General features: G+C 38.8%; 1 protein-coding gene across 1 annotated transcript; it reads left to right on the top strand.

The window, feature by feature from the left end:
• Positions 1-1,606: 1,606 nt before the first annotated feature.
• On the top strand, positions 1,607-2,810 carry LOC117703549 (olfactory receptor 4A15-like). Its single transcript, XM_034495260.2, has one exon. The coding sequence runs from the start codon at positions 1,821-1,823 to the stop codon at positions 2,769-2,771; it is 951 nt and encodes a 316-aa protein (XP_034351151.1). The 5' UTR covers positions 1,607-1,820; the 3' UTR covers positions 2,772-2,810.
• The last annotated feature ends 18,160 nt before the right edge of the window (positions 2,811-20,970 follow it).

The following is a 20,970-nucleotide window of genomic DNA, read 5'->3' as shown; positions in this document are numbered from 1 at the left end:
AATATAATCCTCCCAGTCATCCAATGGGAATTCCCCTTTGAGTCATTAAAGGTGAAGGCTCTGGGGAGATTCACTCATATCTTTTACATGAAGCCATGGCATTTAAAAGTATGTACAGAAACCAATAACAATCAAGAATACCCTGAATTTATTTAGTGTTTATGTATCAGGTAAGTGTCTTTACACTATATTTGCATTTAATCCTAGACATTCTCTAAATGTTACATGGTTTACAGTTATCATGAAATATGTTGTATAATTCACCCAAAGTCACACGGTTACTTAGCATAGATTATGGAGATTGAGAATCCTGAGAGAAATTGGATTTGAACATCTCAACAGTCCCAGGTGCTGTTTCACATGAAGGCAAAGCAAAATTGTCCACAACCATGTATGACATAGGAAACCCACATTCTTTGCTCATTGCTTATCTTGATTTTTTGCCAAGTTCATTTTTATTTGCAGATTTTAGAGGTAACATTTTTCTATGCTTCAAAGAAACTGAATATTCTATACTTCTATTTTCTATACTTCAAAGAAAACACATAATATTTAAGTAAGTCATATTTCGGATGAGAAATCCAATGATCTGATTTAATTTTTAATTGGAGTACATGTATAGATATAGTATTTCCATGATTATTTTCCTATATTTGAGTAGCACTATTATTTTCAATGGATATAACTCTTTTTATAGAATAATATAAATAAAAATGCACAAGCTTTCCTTGTGTGTTTTAAAAGTGTCTAGATTACTTTTCTGCAACAATTGAAATTTCATCACTTACACTTGAAGAAAGCAGTTATTTAAAAGCATTTCTAGTATTTTATGCCCTCGTTTCTATGCAGTTTGTTTATCTTTTATGGAACTGGCTTTTGCAAGTCTCTTTTATGTATCTTATTTGCCATTAATCAGGTTAACATATTTAAAGCATCCATTAATAATTATTTGTTAAGTACTTATAACTCTGGAAGTATTATGAATGTTTATAAGATTTTTTTATTTAATGAAGCCTAATATTGATTTAGAAAATGCATAAAATTGAGAGAACAGAATAAGTACAGAAATATCAATTTGCAGTTTTTGTGAGAGATTGTCTAAAGAAAGCCACTTTGGAGGAATCAGAAGACCCCTTTACCCTAAAGTTTGTGAAAATCAGGTGGAGTATAGTGAGAGGAGAATCCATTTTCTGATGTGTTGCAGGTGTAAGTAGTGTGAAAATGCTCAGAAAGTCTCCACAGTCTTTCTCAGTTAGTGGTGGGAGTTTGTAAACCAATTCTATATCCATTTTGTGATTTTTTAGTTTGTTTACATATAGTTCTTGTGTATATAGTTATACCCACTGTGATTTTGTGTATGTGGTGTCCTTGTTGTGTCTGGCTAATACTATTCCACATCAAATTACCACTAGTTCTGACCTGTATATGTTCCTGCCCCTTTTCTGCAGCAAAACCCTTGCCTTGTGAAGAGATGGTTGATATAATAATAAATAATAGTAAATATATTATAATATATTACATATGGCATCTCAGTTATAGCTAAGACTCTACAATCTCCAATTTTCTGAATGCCAACCAGTTGTGTGTTTCTCTGTGGATTTTTATCTACTGCAGAAAGAAGCTTCACTACTGAGGTTTGAGATATGTATAAGTATATGGATATAAAGATAAAAATCTATGAGACAATTTGTGCTATATCATATAAGCAGTTGGCCAATCATAAAATTTTGTTCATGGAACTTAAGATCACTTCAAATTTAGCATCTGGTCTGTCTGCAGGCTTTGACATCTGAGTGAGTTCAGCACTCTTAGAACAACATATGGAAAAGAGGAACAATGTGACTGAATTTATCCTCCTGGGCCTCACCCAGAACCCAGAGGGCCAAAAGGTTCTGTTTGTCACATTCTTGCTCATCTACATTGTGACAGTAATGGGCAATCTGCTCATCATGGTGACCATCATGACTAGCCAGTCCCTAGGATCGCCTATGTACTTTTTTCTGTCTTATTTGTCATTTATAGATACTGTCTATTCTACTGCCATTGCTCCCAAAATGATTATTGACTTGCTCTATGAAACAAAGACCATCTCCTTCCAGGCTTGTATGACTCAAGTTTTTATAGATCATTTATTTGCTGGAGCTGAGGTCATTCTTCTGGTGGTGATGGCCTATGACTGTTATGTGGCCATCTGTAAACCTCTTCATTATTTGACCATCATGAACCGGCAGGTGTGTGTTCTCATGCTCTTGGGGGCCTGGTGTGGTGGCTTTCTCCACTCATTAATTCAATTTATCTTCATTTATCAACTTCCTTTCTGTGGTCCAAACATCATTGACAACTTTCTGTGTGACATTTATCCTTTGCTAAAACTAGCTTGCACCAATACTTACCTCATTGGGCTTTGTATGATTGCTAATGGAGGGGCAATTTGCACTGTCACCTTTTTAATTCTCCTAGTTTCCTATGGGGTCATTTTACACTCCCTTAAGTCACATAGTCTGGAAGGGAAGCGCAAAGCTTTGTACACATGTGCTTCCCACATTGCTGTGGTCATTTTATTCTTTGTTCCCTGTATTTTCTTGTTTGCAAGGCCCACCTCCACATTTTCCATTGATAAGTGTGTGACTGTAGTTCTAACTTTAATTACTCCCATGTTGAACCCCTTAATCTACACTCTGAGGAATGCAGAAATGAAAAATGCCATGAGGAGACTTTGGAGCACTAAAGTCACTTTAGTAGGAGAAATGTATTCTTTCTGCCGATCATGACATTTGGTCTTTCATGAAAACAAGGAATAAATGCCTTGAAGTATATCCATTTTCATTGTTATTCTTTTTTATGTATATTATTTGTTCTGAAACAGTGATCTTAATTAATGTTTAAATGGATTATAATTTATCCTTAAAGAACAAGGATATCATACAGACTTAACACCAACTAATGTAAGTTTTTTTGATGGACTATAATTTTGCCTTTTCATATACTTTCAATTTTTAAATTTATTTTATGAAATTTAAATTGCATTTTTCTTGAAAAGTTATATTTATAAAGTAATATATGATGTTTTGTTTGAAACCTGTATTAGAAAAAGTTTTAATAAAACTAGTTGAAATCTTTACCTCATCTTTTTTGTGTGTTTTTCTATTTCCAAAAAATATATTTATGTTTATATCTTAAGATATATTACAAAACAAAATATGATTTTGGAGAATGAATTCAATTTAGCCCAAAGATCAAGTACATTTCCAGTTTGAGATTCAAAAATATTATTTAGAGTATATATCAGCAGTGTAGAAGGGTTCTGTTTTATCTACATCTGTCTCAACATTTGTTAGTTAATTAAAAAAAATTTAAATAGCTGAGTAGTATTCCATTGTGTAGATGAACCACATTTTTTTGTATCCATTATTCTGAGTTGTTTTCAGCTTCTGGTTATCACAAACAAGGCTGCTATGAACATAGTGGATTGGGTGCCCCTGTGGCATAGTGGGACATCTTTTGGGTATATTCCCAAGAGTAGTATTGCAGGGTCTTCAGGTAGGTCTATTTTCAATTTTCTGAGGAACTTCCAGGTTGATTTCCAGAGTGGTTGTACCGGTTTTCAATCACACCAGCAATGGAGTAGTCGTTCTCTTTTTCCACATCCTTGCCATCATGTGCTGTCACTGGAGATTTTGATCTTAGCCATTCTGATTGGTGTAAGGTAGAATCTCAGGTAGTTTTGATTTGCATTGCTCTGATCACTAAGGACTTTGTACATTTCTTTAGGTGTTTCTCCGCCATTTGAGATTCCTCAGTTATGAATTCTTGGTTTAATTTTATACCTCATTTTTTGATTGGATTGTTTGGGGTTTTAGCTTCTTGAGTTCTTTATATACTTTGGATTATTTATATATTTTGGATATTAGCACTCTATTAGATATGAGGTTAGTGAAGATTTATTTTCCAATCTGTAGGTTGCCGATTTGTCTTATTGGCTATGTCTTTGCCCTACAGAAGCTTTACAGTTTCATGAGGTCCTATTTATCAATTCTTGATCTTAGAGCATGCGACATTGGATTTCTGTTTAGAAAATGTCCTCTTGTGCCAATGAGTTCAAGACTCTTTCCCACTTTCTCTTCTATTAGATTCAGTGTATCTGGTTTTATGTTGAGGTCTCTGCTCCACTTGGACTTGATCTTTGTGCAAGGTGACAAATATGTATCAATTTTCATTTTTCTACATATCGACAGCCATTAGACCCGCACCATTTGTTGAAGTTACTTTTTTCCCATTGTATATATTTGGCTTCTTTGTCAAAGATCAAGTGCCTGTGAGTGTGTGGTTTTATTTCTGGGTCTTCAATTCGATTTTATTTGATCAGTGTGTCTGTCTTTGTACCAATAACATGCAGTTTTTATCACTATTGCTCTGGAGTAAAGCTTGGGGTCAGGGATGGTGATTTCCGCAGGTATTCTTTTATTGTTAAGTATTGTTTTTACTATTCTGTTTTTTTCTTGCCTTTCCAGGTGAATTTGAGAATTGCTCTTTCCATGTCTTTGAAGAATTATGTTGGGATTTTGATGGGGATTGTACTGAATCTGTAGATAGCCTTTGGCAGGATGGCCATTTTTACTATGTCAGTTTTGCCAGTCCATGAGCATGGGAGATGTCTCCATTTTCTGAGATCTTCTTCAATTTCTTTCTTGACATCCTAAGTTTGGCAGGCAAATGGATGGAACTAGAAAATATCATCCTGAGTTAGGTAACTCAGACCCAAAAGGACATGTATTGTATGTACTCACTAATAAGTGAATATTAGCCTAAGAAATAGTACAGAATACCCATGATATAGTTTATAGAACTCAAAAAGGTCAACAAGCTGAAAGCCTAAGCGAGGATGCCTCAGTTCCACTTGGCAGGAAGAAGAAAACAACCACAAGTGGGGAGGGAGGGAGGTACCTGAGAGGGAAAGGGGGTTAGTGGGAGAGAAGAACATGATCTGGTATTGGTTGGGAGGAAAAGGATTGAAGCCCTGAAGGCCAGTAGAAAGAATGGAAACAGGCTACCTTGGGAGGTAGGAGGTTGGGGGGACCCTCTAGAATGTACCAGAATGTACCAGAGACCTGGGAGGTGAGAGACTCTCAGGACTCAAAGGAAGGGACTTTAGATAAAAATGCCCTATATTGGGGATAGGGAACTTGTAGAGCCTACCTGCAGCAGAAAGACAGGGCATCGAGTGACAGATGGGGTTGCCATCTCACAGTCAAAACTCTGACCCATAAATGTTCCCATCTGAAAGAACTTCAGGGATGGAAATGCAGAGGAGCCTGAGGAAAAGAAGGCCCAGCAACAGGACCAAAGTTGTATCCAGCTCAAGGGGAGGCCCCCCCAGACCTGACACTATTACTAAGGCTATGGAGTGCTCACAAAAAGGGACCTGTCATGACTTCTCTTTGAAAGAGCAAGCAGCTGAAAGAGTCAGATGAAGATATTTTCACCCAACAAATGGACAAGCTGCTGACTCCTGTGGTTGTATTAAGGGAAATCTGGAAGAAGCTGAGGAGGAGGGCAACTGTGTAGGAGGACCAGCAGTCTCAAGCTGGACCCTCAGATCTTTAAAAGACTTGACCACCAGCATGACAGCATACACCAGCTGATATGAGGCCCCCAACACATATACAGCAGAGGACTGCTGGGCCTGGTTTTATTCAATGAAAATGCACCTAACCCTTCAGAGACTGGCAGCCCCAGGGAGTTTAGAAATCTGGTGGGGTAGGGATTGGGGATGGGAACATCATTATGGAGGAAGTATGGGATGTGGAACAATTGGAGGGTAGACTGGGAGGGGATTAAAACCTGTAGTTAAAAATAAATAAATAAATAAATAAATAAATAAATAAGATCAAAACGATTTTTTTATTACTTTTAATTTTTTATAGTCTAGCCATTATGCTCCTCCTGCTCTATCTTCCCACAGGTCCTCATTCCATTCTTCTTCCCCTCTCCCGTTGTCTCCAAGAGGATGGCCCCCTCCTCCCGGTCCTCCCTACTTCTTTGGGCCTCAAGTCTCTCCAGGGTTAGGCTCATTTTCTCCCACTGGGGCCAGACAGGTAGTCTTCTGCTGTATATGTGTCAGGGCCTCCGACTACCTCATGTATGCTGCCTGGTGGGGCTTAGTGAGATATCTCAGGGGTCCAGGCTAGTTGAGACTGCTGGTCTTCCTATGGGGTCACTCTCCTCCACAGCTTCTTTCCCTAATTCAATCACAGGGGTACCAGACTTCAGTCCAATGGTTGGGTGTAAGTTTCTGCATCTGTCTCAGTCAGCTGCTTGTTGGGTCTCTCAGATGACAGCTATGCTAGGTTCCTGTTATTAAGCACACCATAGTATACATAGTTGTGCCAGGCCTTGGAGCTTCCACTTGAGGTGAATCCCAAGTTGGACCTTTCAATGGACCAACTTTCCCTCAGACTCTTCTGCATTTTTGTTCCTTCAGTTCTTTTAGACAGGAACAATTTTGGGCCAGAGTTCTTAACTGTAAGATGGTAAACCCATCTCTCCACATGATATTCTTTCTTTCTTTCTTTCTTTCTTTCTTTCTTTCTTTCTTTCTTTCTCTCTTTCTCTCTTTCTTTCTTTCTCTCTCTTTTCTTTTCCTTTGTTTTCTTATTAAGGTTTGTTTACTCTCATTTAGTCCTTTTTAAAAATTTGTTATTTTATTTATTGACATTTCAAGTGTTATCACCCTTCCCAGATTTCCCTCCACAAACTCCCTATCCCCTGCATTTCCTTTTGACAGGAGGAATTCTGGATTAATATCTTTGAGGAGGGTGGATGGCTGTATTCCTCAACTGGGGGCCATGCCTATCCACTGGATATGGTCTCTATAAGTTCACTCTCCCCTTTGTAAGGTATTTCCTTAATGTCCTCCTGTTGAGTCCTGGGACACATTTGGGTCCCTGGAATCTGGGATGTCCTAGTGGCTATCTCCACTTCCCATTCCTTCCTGCTACTCACCTCCTTTCAGATTCCTGACCCTCTCTCTGTATTTCTCCCCCATCTCCTCCCTTATCTGAACCACTCTTCCTCTTTCATTCCCCCTCATCTTTCTCTCCTAGATCCTTCTCTCCCTCTACTTCCCAAGATTATTCTTTATGCCCTTCTGAGTATGACTGTAGCATTCACACTTTGGTATGGTCCTCTTCTTGGGTTTCATATGTTCTGTGAGTTGTATCATAGGTATTTCAAGCTTCTTTTTGGCTAATATCCACTTATCAATGAGTATATACATATGAGTGTGTGTTTTTTGTGACTGGGTTACCTCACTCATTATGATATTTTGAAATCCCATACATTTGCCTGCGAATTTCATGAATTCATTGTTTTTTTCTTTTTTCTTTTTCTTTTTAAATTAAATACATTATTTATTTACATTTCAGATGTTATCCCCTATCCCTATTTGCATCCCCAAACCCCCTATCCCATCCCCCTCCTTCTTTTGCTTTTATATCATTTTTATTAGATATTTTATTTACACTTCAGATGCCACCCCCTTTCCCCATTCCCCCCCCCAGAAAACCCCTATCCCATGCCCCCTTATCTTTTTTGCATTTATATATTTTTTTAAAAAAATGTTAATCATAGGCTTTATAAGTTTGGTATTGTTCAATCAGAGGTGTAACCCACTACCCAAACTAGATATAACCACTATCTTTGACTGGTGGAGATACATGAACATCTGCCTCCCTGTCTCCCCCCTCTTTCTCTCTTTCATCACCTAGCTTCTACTCTCCTTCTTCTCCTCCTCTTCTTACTCCATCTCTTCCTCTCAGTACTCCTCCCACCTTAGCTCCTCCTACATATCACGCTTCCTGTTAAAATGAAACATTTCTCTCAAAATATAATTAGAGGATAATTATGCCAATTTGTACCAGTGAAGTACAAGATAGTCCTAATACCCAGTCCATCCTTTTGTTGACTAACCAGCACCTCTGTTGTCTATCCTGACTGAAACATTTAGTTCTGAACCTGGCTTTAGAATGAATGTCAGCTGACGACCATCCACTCAAATCTTTTCTCTCAAAGTAAATAGTCAGGATTGGCTATGAGGCTATAAGTTTTCAACCCCGTCAGATATCCAGAATGACTGAGTTAACTATAATTGTGGGAAGCACAAAGCATAGCTTCTAAAACTTAGCCAATTTATAGAGACCTCTGAACACCTGGACACTTGCTCTACTTCAAAACGGAGCATCTGTTCTTCTGCCTTCTGGCCCAGGATCATCTATCTGACAGACCTTAGTGCTGCAGAATTATTAAGGGCTGATTACTCTGTCTAGGCAGATATAATCAGTCGACTATTCTGCAAGTGTGTCCTTTTCTGGACAGTAATTTGTCTGTAGAAGGAAAGAGGCAATTCTTGCCTAGTGGCTGTCTCACCATAACTGGAGTAACTCCAAGGATGCTCAATTTCTTCTTAGAATCCAAGACAGGAAGCTGTCAGGAGCAGACAGGTCTCTAATAAAAATGAACATTAATACAGAAATGTTTGTCATGTCAATTCTATGGATTTCTGATGTTTTGAAAACCAACTATACATGTAAGGTAATCTGGACTGTTGCCTGTTAACTCCACTCAGCTATTTCTAAATAAAACATAGAAAACACCCTTATAATAAACTTCAAGCCATGAATTTGCTATAGTCCCTTAACTCACAGGCTGACCATCTCAAATCAGTTTAAAAAGTTAAAGAAGGACTGGGTCTAAGCCTTGTATTCCTGAATGTGTTATACTGGTACAATGCCTATGAGAGTAACAATATTCATCTCACTCTTATATCAATACGTAGCTCATACCAATGAAAAACTTAAAATTTGTAATCAAAGTAAATTGGGGCCATTTAAAAATTTATATCTTCATCTTGATACTAATTATACAGATTTCTACTAATAGGTTATTGCTATGCAATAGATCCTAGCTAATCCTCTCTATTCCCACAAAACCACTACTTTTCCCTAGAAAGACAGCCCAACATTTACTACCTTAGTCCCCAAGCCCAGGGAATAGGGGTGCTGACTCTTCATTAGCTTCTTCAAGCTGATTATGGGCGTTGAGATATTAGAAGAGGAGTGGGGGGAAGAGCAAATTGACAAGCCTCTGATGCTGTGTCTTCACTGCCTCCAGATGGAATTCCCGGACCTCAGAGGTTTGAGCAGGTCTGCCCAGCATGCTTGTTGAGTAGATACACCAAGGCTGATCATTCTGCAATATACAATTCTCAAAACAAATTTTAGTATCAAGATAGTTTTTTTTTAAAGAGAGCTGACATTTTATCGAAAATGTTGGTCCTAACTGCTTTTTTCCCCCTCTTTTATTGGATATAATATTTACATTTCAAATTTTATCCCCATACCGAGTTCCCCCCACCACCCAGGAACCGCTTATCCCATCCCTCCTCCTCCTGTTTCTATGAGGGTGTTCACCCACCTATCCCCCAATCACCCTCCCCACCCTCAGGTTCCCCCCACACACACACACTCAGTGCTCAGCCTTCAAGGTACCAATGACCTTGTCTCCCACCTATGCCTAACACGGCCATCCCCCCCCCTACATATACAGCTGGAGTCATGTGTTTCTCCATATGTGCTCCTAGGCTGGTGGTTTAGACCCTGGAGAGCTCTGGCTGGTTGGCATTGTTGCTCTCCTCATGGGGGCCACCAAACCTTAAGGCTCCTTCAGTTTACTCTCTAACTCCTCCATTGGGAACCTTTGATCAGATTAATGGATAGCTGTGAGTATCTGTCTCTGGGTATGTCAGACTCTGGGGGACCTCTAAGGAGACAGCCTTATCAGGCTGCTGTCAGCTTTCCCTTCCTGACATTCATATCAGCGTCTACTTTTGGTGACTGCACATGGAATGAATACCCAGGTAGAATAGTCTCCATACAACCTCCCCTTCAGATTCTGTCCTACACTTTGTCTCCATATTTGCTCCCTTGGGTATTTAGTTACTCCTTCTAAAAAAGACCTAGGCATCCTCACTTGTTCTTTCTTCTTCATGAGCTTCATGTAATCTGGTAGTTGAATCTTTGTTGTTTCAAACTTTTGGGCTAATCTCCACTTATCAGTGAGTAAATACCATGTGTGTTCTTTTGTAATTGGGTTACCTCACTCAGGATGATATTTTCTAGTTCCATCCATTTACCTAAGAATTTCTCAAATTCATTGTTTTTAATAGCTGAGTAATATTCTATTGTGTAAATGTACCACATTTTTTGTATCTATTCCTTTGTTGAAGGACATCTGGGTTCTTTCCAGCTTTTGGCTATTATAAATAAGGCAACTATGAACATAGTGAAGCATATGTCCTTGTTATATGTTGGAGAATCTTCTGGGTATATGCCCTGGAGTTGTATAGCTGGGTCCTCAGGTAGTGCTATGTCCAATTTTCTGAGGAACCGCCAGACTGACTTCCAGAGTGGTTGTACCAGCTTGCAACCCCACCAACAATGAAGGAGTGTTCCTCTTTCTTCACATCCTCGACAGCATCTACTATCATCTGAGTTTTTGATCTTAGCCATACTGACTGGTGTCAGGTGGTATCTCAGTGTTGTTTTGATTTGCATTTCCCTGATGACTAAGGATGTTGAGCATTTCTTAAGGTGCTTTTTGGCCATTCTTGTTACCTCAGTTGAGAATTCTTTGTTTAGCTCTGTACCCCATTTTTAATGGGGTTATTTTGTTGTTTGGCGTCTAATTTCTTGAATTCTTTGTATATATTCGATATTAGCCCTCTATCAGATGTAGTATTGGTAATGGTCTTTTCCCAATCTGTTGGTTGCCATTTTGTCTTGTTGACAGTGTCTTTTGCCTTACAGAAGCTTTACAATTTGATGAGGTCCCATTTGTCGATTCTTGATGTTAGAGCATAAGCCATTGGTGTTCTGTTCAGGAACTTTTCCCCTGTGCCTAGGTATTCGAGGGTCTTCCCCAACTTCTCTTCTATTAGTTTCAGTGTATCTGGCTTTATGTGAAGGTCCTTTATCCACTTGGAGTTGAGCTTTGTGCAAGGGGATAAGAATGGATTAATTTGCATTCTTCTACATGTTGACCTCCAGTTGAGGCAGCACCACTTGTTGAAAATGCTGTCCCTTTTCCACTGGATGGATTTAGCTCCCTTGTCAACAATCAAGTGACCATAGGTATGCAGGTTCATTTCTGGGTCTTCAATTCTATTCCATTGATCATCCTGTCTGTCTCTGTACCAATACCGTGCAGTTTTTATCACTACTGCTCTGTAGTACAGTTTGAGGTCAGGGATGGTGATTCCCCCAGAGGTTCTTTTATTGTTGAGAATAGTTCTCGCTCTCCTAGGTTTTTTGTTATTCCAAATGAATTTGTAAATTGCTCTTTATATCTCTATGAAGAATTGATTTAGAATTTTGGTGGGTATTGCATTGAATCTGTAGATTGCTTTTGGCAGGATAGACATTTTTACTAAGTTAATCCTGCCAATCCAGGAGCATGGGATATCTTTCCATCTTCTGAGATCTTCTTCAATTTCTTTCTTCAGAGACTTGAAGTTCTTGTCATACTGATCTTTCACTTGCTTGGCTAGGTTCACTCCAAGATATTTTATTTTATTTGTGGCTATTGTGAAGGGTGTCATTTCCCTAATTTCTTTCTCAGCCTGTTTATCCTTTGAATAGAGGAAGGCTACTGATTTTTTTGAGTTGATTTTATATCCAGCCACATTGCTAAAGTTGTTTATCAGGTTTAGGAGTTCTCTGGTGGAAGTTTTAGGTTCAGTTAAGTATACTATCATATCATCTGCAAATAGTGAAATTTTGACTTCTTCCTTTCCTATCTGTATCCCTTTGACTTCCTTTTGTTGTCTAATTGCTCTAGCTAAGACTTCCAGTACTATATTGAATAGGTAAGGTGAGAGTGGGCAGCCTTGCCTAGTCCCTGATCTTAGTGGGATCGTTTCAAGTTTCTCTCCATTTAGTTTGATGTTGGCTACTGGATTGCTGTATATTGCTTTTACTATGTTTAGATATGGGCCTTGAATTCCTGATCTTTCCAAGACTTTTAACATGAAGGGATGTTGAATTTTGTCAAATGCTTTCTCAGCGTCTAGTGAGATGACCATGTGGTTTTTTTCTTTGAGTTTATTTATGTAGTGGATTACATTGATGGATTTCCGAATATTGAACCACCCCTGCACTCCTGGGATAAAGCCTACTTGATCTTGATGGATAATTGTTTTGATGTGTTCTTGGATTAGATTTGCAAGAATTTTATTGAGTATTTTTGCATCAATATTCATAAGAGAGTTTGGTCTGTAGTTCTCTTTCTTTGTTGGGTCTTTTTGTGGTTTAGGTATCAGTGTGATGGTAGCTTCATAGAACGAATTGGGTAGTGTTCCTTCTGTTTCTATTCGATGGAATAGCTTGAAGAGGATTGGTATTAGGTCTTCCTTGAAGGTCTGAAAGAATTCTGCACTGAAACCATCTGGCCCCGGACAATTTTTGGTGGGAAGATTTTTAATGACTGTGTCTATTTCTTTAGGTGTTATGTGACTGTTTAGATGGTTTATCTACTCCTCGTTTAACTTTGGTACCTGGTATCTCTCTAGAAAATTCTCCATTTCCTCCAAATTTTCCAATTTTGTTGAGTATAGGCCTTTGTAGTAGGATCTGGTGATTTTTTAAATTTCCTCTGTTTCTGTTGTTATGTCTCCCTTTTCAGTTCTGATTTTATCAATTTGAATGCTGTCTCTGTGCTCTTTGGTTAGTCTGGCTAAGGGTTTGTCTATCTTGTTGATTTTCTCAAAGAACCAGCTCCTGGTTTTGTTGATATTTTGTATAGTTCTTTTTGTTTCAACTTGGTTGATTTCAGCCCTGAGTTTGATTATTTCCTGCCATCTACTCCTCTTGGGTATACTAGCTTCTTTTTGTTCTAATGCTTTCAGGTTTGCTGTCAAGTTGTTAATGTATGCTCTTTCCACTTTCTTTTTGTGAGCACTTAGAGCTATGATTTTTCCTCTTAGTACTGCTTTCAATGAGTCCAACAGGTTTTGATATGATGTGTCCTCATTTTCATTCAAATCTAAAGTCTTTAATTTCTTTCTTTATTTCTTCCTTGACCAAGTTATCATTGAGTAGAGCATTGTTTAGTTGCCAAGTGTATGTGGGCTTTCTGTTGTTTTTGTCCATGTCAAAGACAAGTCTTAGTCCATGGTGGTCTGATAAGGTACTAGGGATTATTTAATCTTTTTGTACCTGTTGAGGCCTGTTTTGTGACCAATTATATAATCTGTTTTGGAGAAGGTACCATGAGGTGCTGAGAAGAAGGTATATTCTTTTTTTTAGGATGAAATGTTCTGTAGATGTCAGTTAAGTCCAATTGGTTCATAACTTCTGTTAGTTTCATTGTGTCTCAGTTTAGTTTCTGTTTCCATGATCTGTCCATAGCTGAGAGTGGGGTGTTGAAATCTCCCACTATTATTGTGTAGGGTGCAATGCATGCTTCAAGTTTTAGTAAAGTTTCTTTTATGTATGTGGGTGCCCTTGCATTTGGGGCATAGATGTTCAGAATTGTGAGTTCCTCTTGGTGCATTTTTCCTTTGATGAATATGAAGTGTCCTTCTTTATCTTTTTTGATTACTTCTGGTTGAAAACTGATTTTATTTGATATTAGAATCGCTACTCCCGCTTGTTTTTTGGGACCATTTGCTTGGAAGATTGTTTTCCAACCTTTTACTCTGAGGTAGTGTCTGTCTTTTCCACAGAGGTGCGTTTCCTGAATGCAGCAAAATGTTGGGTCCTGTTTACGTATCCAGTCTGATAGTCTATGTCTTTTTACTGGAGAATTGAGTCCATTGATATTAAGAGATATTAAGGAAAAATGAGTGTTGCTTCCTGTTATTTTTGTTATTGGCAGTGGAGATATGTTTGTGTAGTTGCCTTCTTTTACATTTTTTGGAAGATTACTTTCCTGCTTTTTCTAGGTTGTAGTTTCCCTCCTTGTGTTGGAGTTTTCCACCAATTATCCTTTGAAGTGCTGGATTTGTGTTGAGATACTGTGTAAATTTGGATTTGTCATGGAATATTTTGGTTTCTCCATCAATAATGATTGACAGTTTTGCTGGGTATAGTAGTCTGGGCTGGCATTTGTGTTCTCTTAGGGTCTGTATGATATCGGTCCAGGATCTTCTGGCTTTTATGGTCTCTGGTGAGAAGTCTGGTGTAATTCTTATAGGGCTGCCTTTATATGTTACTTTACCTTTTTCCCTTACTGCTTTTAGTATTTTTTCTTTGTTTTGTACATTTCATGTTTTGACTATTATGTGGTGGGAAGTATTTCTTTTCTGGTCTAAACTATTTGGAGTTCTGGAGGCTTCTTGTATATTTATGGACATCTCTTTCTTTAGGTTAGGGAAGTTTTCCTCTATAATTTTGTTGAGGATATTTACTGGTCCTTTAAGTTGGGAGTCTTCCCCCTCATCTATACCTATTATCCATAGGTTTGGCCTTCTCATTGTTTCTTGGATTTCCTGTATATTTTGGATTAGTAGCTTTTTGTATTTTGCATTTTCTTTGACAGTTGTGTCAATGTTTTCCATGGTATCTTCTGCACATGAGATTCTCTCTTCTATCTCTTGCATTCTGTTGGTGATACTTGTGTCTATGACTCCTGATTTTTTTTTTTTTTTTAGTTTTTCTATCTCCATGGTAGTCTCCCTTTGTGATTTCTTTATTGTTTCTACTTCCATTTTTAGATCCTGCATGGTTTTGTTTAATTCCTTCTCCCGTTTGGTTGCATTTTCTTGCAATTCCTTAAGGGATTTCTGTGTTTCCTCTTTAAGGTTTTCTATCTGTCTACCAGTGCACTCCTTAAGTTTTTTAAGAGTGTTATTTATTTCTTTCTTAAAGTTCTCTATCATCATCATGAGAAGTGATTTTAATTCTGAATCCTGCTTTTCTGGTTTGATGGGGTGTTCAGGGCTTGCTATGATGGGGGAACTGGGTTCTGATGATGCCATGTAACTTTGGTTTCTGTTGCTTATGTTCTTGAGCTTGCCCTTTGCCATCTGGTTAACTCTAGTGCTACCTGTACTTGTTGTCTCTGAATGAAGCCTGCCTTTCCAGTTATCTTGCTTGTGTTTGATCTTCTAGTGGTCCAGATGTCTCTGTGATCTTTTCCAGCTGCACTGATTACAGTGGTACCTCTAGGATGCCTCAGGATGTGGTGCCTCCAGTGTAGCAGTTCAGCTAGGTGTCTGCTATTCTGGGTGCAGTGTCTCCTCTAGAATATCTCAGGATACGTTGTCTGAAGCTCTGAGTTCAGTTGTTCCTCTGTGGCTCTGGGTTGAGTGGACCTTCCAGTACGTCTCAGGCAGAATCCGGGGTCCAAACACCAGCAGGCCGGGCAGAGGTCTGGTTCAGGCCTCAATTCTGGAAGAGGGGCAGAAGGGGTGTGCCAGCCTGCAGGGGCGGGGAGGGGGTTATCTGCTGGAATCTGAGTACTCACAGCACCCAGCTATGGGCTCAGGGCAGTATGTGGGTTTTTCTACCTAAACCTGGCTGTGGGATCTGTGGAGCTTCCAGAATATCTCAGGCAGGTCCACACACCCACAGGCCAGGCAGAGTGCTTTTATATCATTTTAATTAATGCAAGTATTAAGGTCAGTTCTAGGTTGAGAAATTAGCAATATAATTAATTCACATAGTCAAGGAACAAGCAAGACAGTATATACAAATAGTCAAAGAACAAGCCAGGCAATAACAAAGTCCTGTGATGTGATCACTCCTGTGATCACTGTTTCTAAGGGCTTATCATGGTGACCAAAATATCTGAGTCTTCTTCTCTCTCCCAGACCAAAGTTTTTTTCATGCCTAAAGCCTACTTCTTTGGTCTAGCCTAAAATCTAGATTTCTACCTGAAATTACTTCTTTGTTCTGGGCTAATGTCAAATTTCTGCCCGAAGCCCATTTCTTTGTCCTTAGCCAATGTCAGATTCCTGGCAAACCAAGGATGGGTAAGATTCTGCACAGACCCTTACCAACCGAAGACAGAAGGGAATTGTTTTTGATAATGAATATTTTATGATGGGTAAGTGTTCCGTGCGCCTCCCGTGTCCCCTTCGCCCTCGAAAAGAGACACGTGAGGCAGTGAGGCAGTGTTTGGGTGGTTACTACAAACGAGGCTTTACTCCTTGTAACAGCAGAAGTGAAAAGACGAAAAGGAAGAGGCACAGCTTAAATACACCCTAGAGTGACGTGCTTTTGGATCGCTTTTGCCTCTTGCACCTGCGCAGTTAGTTGTTTACTAGTGGGGAGGACATGATGTCCGCGCCATCTTGGAATGGTGGATGTATCACCGCTAACCGCGGCTTCCTACAGGTAAGAAAGGCATTCTTGTCAGAATGACCTTAGACAGGCTCAGTCTTTTTTATGAAATAAAAAAGTAGAAGATGTGGAGAGCTATTGGGGCTGTTTGGCAAGAATCTACATTGTCCAAGGACAAGTAATTCATTGCTCTTAATAGCTGAGTAGTACTCTATTGTGTAAATGTACCACATTTTCTGCATCCATTCCTCTGCTGAGGGACATGTGGTTTGTTTCCATCTTCTGGATATTATAAATAAGGCTGCTATGAACATAGTAGAACATGTGACCTTGTTGTATGTTGGAGCATCTTTTGGGTATATGCCCAGGAGTTATGGTGTAGCTGTGTCCTGAGGTAGAACTATTTTCAATTTTCTGTGGAAACACCAGACTGATTTCCAGAATGATTGTACCAGCTTACAATCCTACCAACAATGGAGGAGTGTTCTTCTTCCTCCATATCCCCACCAGCATGTACTGAATATAAAATTACCTCAAACAAATCAGTAGCTTGCCTCTACTCAAAGGATCAACAGGCTGAGAAAGAAATTAGGGAAATGTTTTCTTTCATAATTGTCACAAATAACATGAAATATCTTGCTGTGACAATAACCAAACAAGTGAAAGATCTGTATGGCAAGAACTTCAAGTCGCTAAAGAAAAATTGAAGAAGGCTTCAGAAGATGGAAAGATCTCCTATGCTCATGGATCAACAGGATTAACATAGTGAAAATGGCCACCTTACCAAAAGTAATCTACAGATTCAATGCAATTCCAATCAAAATTCCAACTCAATTCTTCATAGAGTTAAAAAGAGCAATTTTCAAATTTATTTTTAGTAACAAAAGACCCAAGATAGAAAAAAAAAAAAAAAAAAAAAAAAAAAAAAACGATTCCCAACAGTACAGTAAAAGAACTTTTGTGGGAATCACCATCCCTGATCTCAAGCTATACTACAGAGCCATAATGATAATACCTGCATGGTATTGGTACAGATATAGGCAGCTAGATTAGTGGAAAAGAATTGAAGACCCAGAAATGAACCCACCTACCTTTGTTCATTTAATATTTAATATTTAAATATTTGTTCATTTAATATTGATAAAGGCGCCAAAACCATCCAGTAGAAAAAAGACAGAAGTTTCACCAAATGGTACTGGTTCAACTGATTGTCTTCACGTAAAAGAATGTAAATTGATTCATTCTTATCTCATTGTACAAAGCTCAAGTCCAAGTGGATCAAGGACTTCCACATAAAACCATATACCCTGAATCTAATAGAAGAGAAGGTGGGAAAGGACCTTGAACACATTGGCACAGGGGAAATTTTCCCGAAAAGAACACCAATGGCTTATGTTCTAAGACCAAGAATTGACAAATGGGATCTCATAAAATTGAAAAGCTTCTGTATGGTGAAGGACACTGTCAATAGTACAAAATGGGAATCCACAGATTGAGAAAAGATGTATATCAACCCTACATCTAAAAGAGGGCTAATATCCAAAATATACAAAGAACTCAAGAAGTTAGTCTCCAGAAAACCAAATAACCCTGTCAAAAATGGGTTACAGAATTGAACAAAATTCTCAACTGAGGAATCTTGAATGGCTGAGAAGCACTTAAAAAATGTTCAACATCCTTAGTCACCAGGGAAATACAAATGAAAATGACTCTGAGATTCCACCTCACACCAGTTAGAATGGCTAAGATCAAAATCTCAGGTGACAACAGATGCTGGTGAGGATGTGGAGGAAGAGGAACAGTCCTCCATTGCTGGTGGGATTGCAAGCTAGTACAATCACTCTGGAAATCAGTCTGGTGATTCCTCAGAAAATTGAAAATAGTTCTACCTCAGGACACAGCTATAGCACTCCTGGGCATATACCCAAAAGATGCTCTATATATAGATATAACAGGGTCACATGCTCCATTATGTTCAGAGTAGCCCTACTTATAATATCCAGAATCTGGAAACAACCCAGATGTTCCTCAACAGAGGAATAAATGCAGAAAATGTGGTACATTTACACAATGGATTACTCCTCAGCTATTAAAACAATGACTTCATGAAGTTCTCAGGCAAATGGATGAAAATTGAAAATATCATACTGAATTAGGTATCCTAGTCACAAAAGAACACATACAGTATATACTCACTGATAAGTGGGTATTAGCCACAAAAAAGCTGAAAATACCCACAATACAACTCACAAAACATATGAATCCCAAGAAGAAAGAAGATCATAGCAAAGTGTGGATGCCATAGTCCTACTCAGAAGGGCAAAGAAAATAATCTTGGGAACTAGAGGGAGAGAGGGATCTGGGAGGGAGAGAGGAGGGGGAAGGAAAAGAAAGGGCTGGTTCAAATAAGAGAAGAGATTGGGGAGAAGTAAGTTGGTCAGGAATCAGAAAGGAGGAGAACAATAGTGGGGCAGGGGAAAATGGAGATAGTCTCTAGGAAGTTTCCGATTTTAGGGACCCAAGAGGTTTCCAGGAGCCAACAGGGAGGACATTAAGGAAATACCCTACAAAAAGGAGAGAGCACTTGTAGAGACAATATCCAGTGTGTAGGTATGGCCCCAGTTGAGGGATGGGGCCACTTACCCACCTCAACGATATTAATTCAGAATTCCTCCTGTCAAAAGGAAATGCAGGACAAAGAGTGGATCAGAGACTAAAGGAAAGGCCATCCAGAGACTTTTCTACCTAGGGATTCATTCCATCTGCAGACACCAAACCCAGACAACACTATTGCTAATGCAAAGAAGTGCTTACAGACAGGTGAGTGGTATAGCTGTCTCCTGAAAGGCTCTGCCAGAGCCTGACCAGTACAGATGAGTATGCATACAGCCAAACGTCAGACTGAATGTTCATACTCCAATGGAGGAGAAGTTAGGTCAAAGACTGAAAGAGCTGAAGGGGTTTGCTGCCCTATAGGAATAACAGTATCAACCAAGTAAATACCTCAAAGCTCCCAGGGACTAAACCACCAACCAAAGAGTAAACCTGAAGGGACCCACAGCTCCAGCTACATATGTAGCAGAGGGTTGCCTTATCAGGTATCACTGGGAGGTGAGCCCCTTGGTCCTGTTGAGAATGGATGACCCAGAGTAAGGAAATTCTAGGGAGCTCAGGCAGGAGTGGGTGGGCATGTGGTGGAGTACCCTCATAGAGGCAGTGGGGAGGGGGAAGATAGGGTGTTTGGGAATTAAAACTGGGAAGGGTGATAACATTTGTAATGTCTATAAATAAAATAACTAATAAAAATATCAAAAAAAGATTTATGTGTAGGCAAGTCTGTACGGCATTTTCTTGATTAGCAATTTATGTGAAAAGGCCAAGTCCATGTGTTTAGTCCCATCCCTGGGATGGTGGTCATTCATTCCATAAGAAATCTAGATGAGCATACCATGAGAAGTACATCAATAAACACCTAGCCTTCATTGCCTTGTCATCAGCTCTTGCCTCCAGGTTCTTGCATTGTATGAGTTACTTCCCTAATTTTTCTCAGTGATAGACTGTTGTGTGAAAGTAGAAGCTGAAAGGAACCCTTTCCTCCTCAACTTACTTTGGTGATGGTGTTTCATCACAGTCATAGTAACTGAAATACAGAAGCATTGTCAGACTGCCTTCTAACATTTATGCTTATATCTATTGTTTAATGCTACTTACATCCTTGATCAGAGAAGTTTCTACTATTGTAGGTACCTATTAGTTAAGAGAATCATAACCTGAGAATAAGTAACAGTGAGTGCTTGGTAAGAAATGGGTCTTTTATATCATTATTATCCTACAAGTATCAAGTCACATCATGGAATATTGCACAAAGAGAATGTAAGGTTCTGAGGATGGAGAGGAATGCTGTGACATAACATGGCATATCACATTAAATTACTGAATATGTGAATCCAAAGAAGTTAACAAAATGCTTCTTTTAACAAATTGTACAAAATATTAAACCAATGACAATATGGAAAAGAGAGATATCAATGAGCTGGTTCTCTTCATCTATGAGTAGAATCTTGTAAGAGTTCTCCATCTACTTTGGAATGTCAACTAGTGCTTTGTATAGGACTTTTTAAGGTGGCTACGTGATTATTGTTTCATGAGTACAGCTCTCTGTGTTAAAGAGAAGACACTATCTTGAAGCAGACATTCTGGTTATTTGGTTCTTACAAAGTTATTCAGCAGAGTTCTTGAAATCTTAGCAAAAGAAATGAGTGAAAGGAATGAAATAAAATATACAATTAGGAAATGAAGCAGAATTTTTCAGGTAACAAGATTGTTTACATCAGACCCTGAAGTCTCTCTGAGAAAATTTTTAGATACAATAAGTAATTTCAAGAGAAGAGCAGATATAAAATCAACCTTGCATACAGTAGGAAGAGAGATATCATCATGGGCTTTGGAGGAGTTGGATATGATATGGATGCATTGTATAGATGTATGCAAGTTACAGAGAATAAATTAAGTTTAAAAAACATGAATCTCAAATCTTGGCTTTTGGCACTTAGAATTAGTGTGATTACTCTTGAGTGCATTTCTGGTAATACTCCCTTGACTTTTTACACTTTTATTATGTGGTCTCTTCTAG

Source organism: Arvicanthis niloticus, chromosome 2 (genome assembly GCF_011762505.2).
Source record: "Arvicanthis niloticus isolate mArvNil1 chromosome 2, mArvNil1.pat.X, whole genome shotgun sequence".
Lineage (NCBI taxonomy): Eukaryota > Metazoa > Chordata > Mammalia > Rodentia > Muridae > Arvicanthis > Arvicanthis niloticus.
Note: the sequence above shows the minus strand (reverse complement) of the source record. Positions and strands in the feature narration are given on the sequence as shown.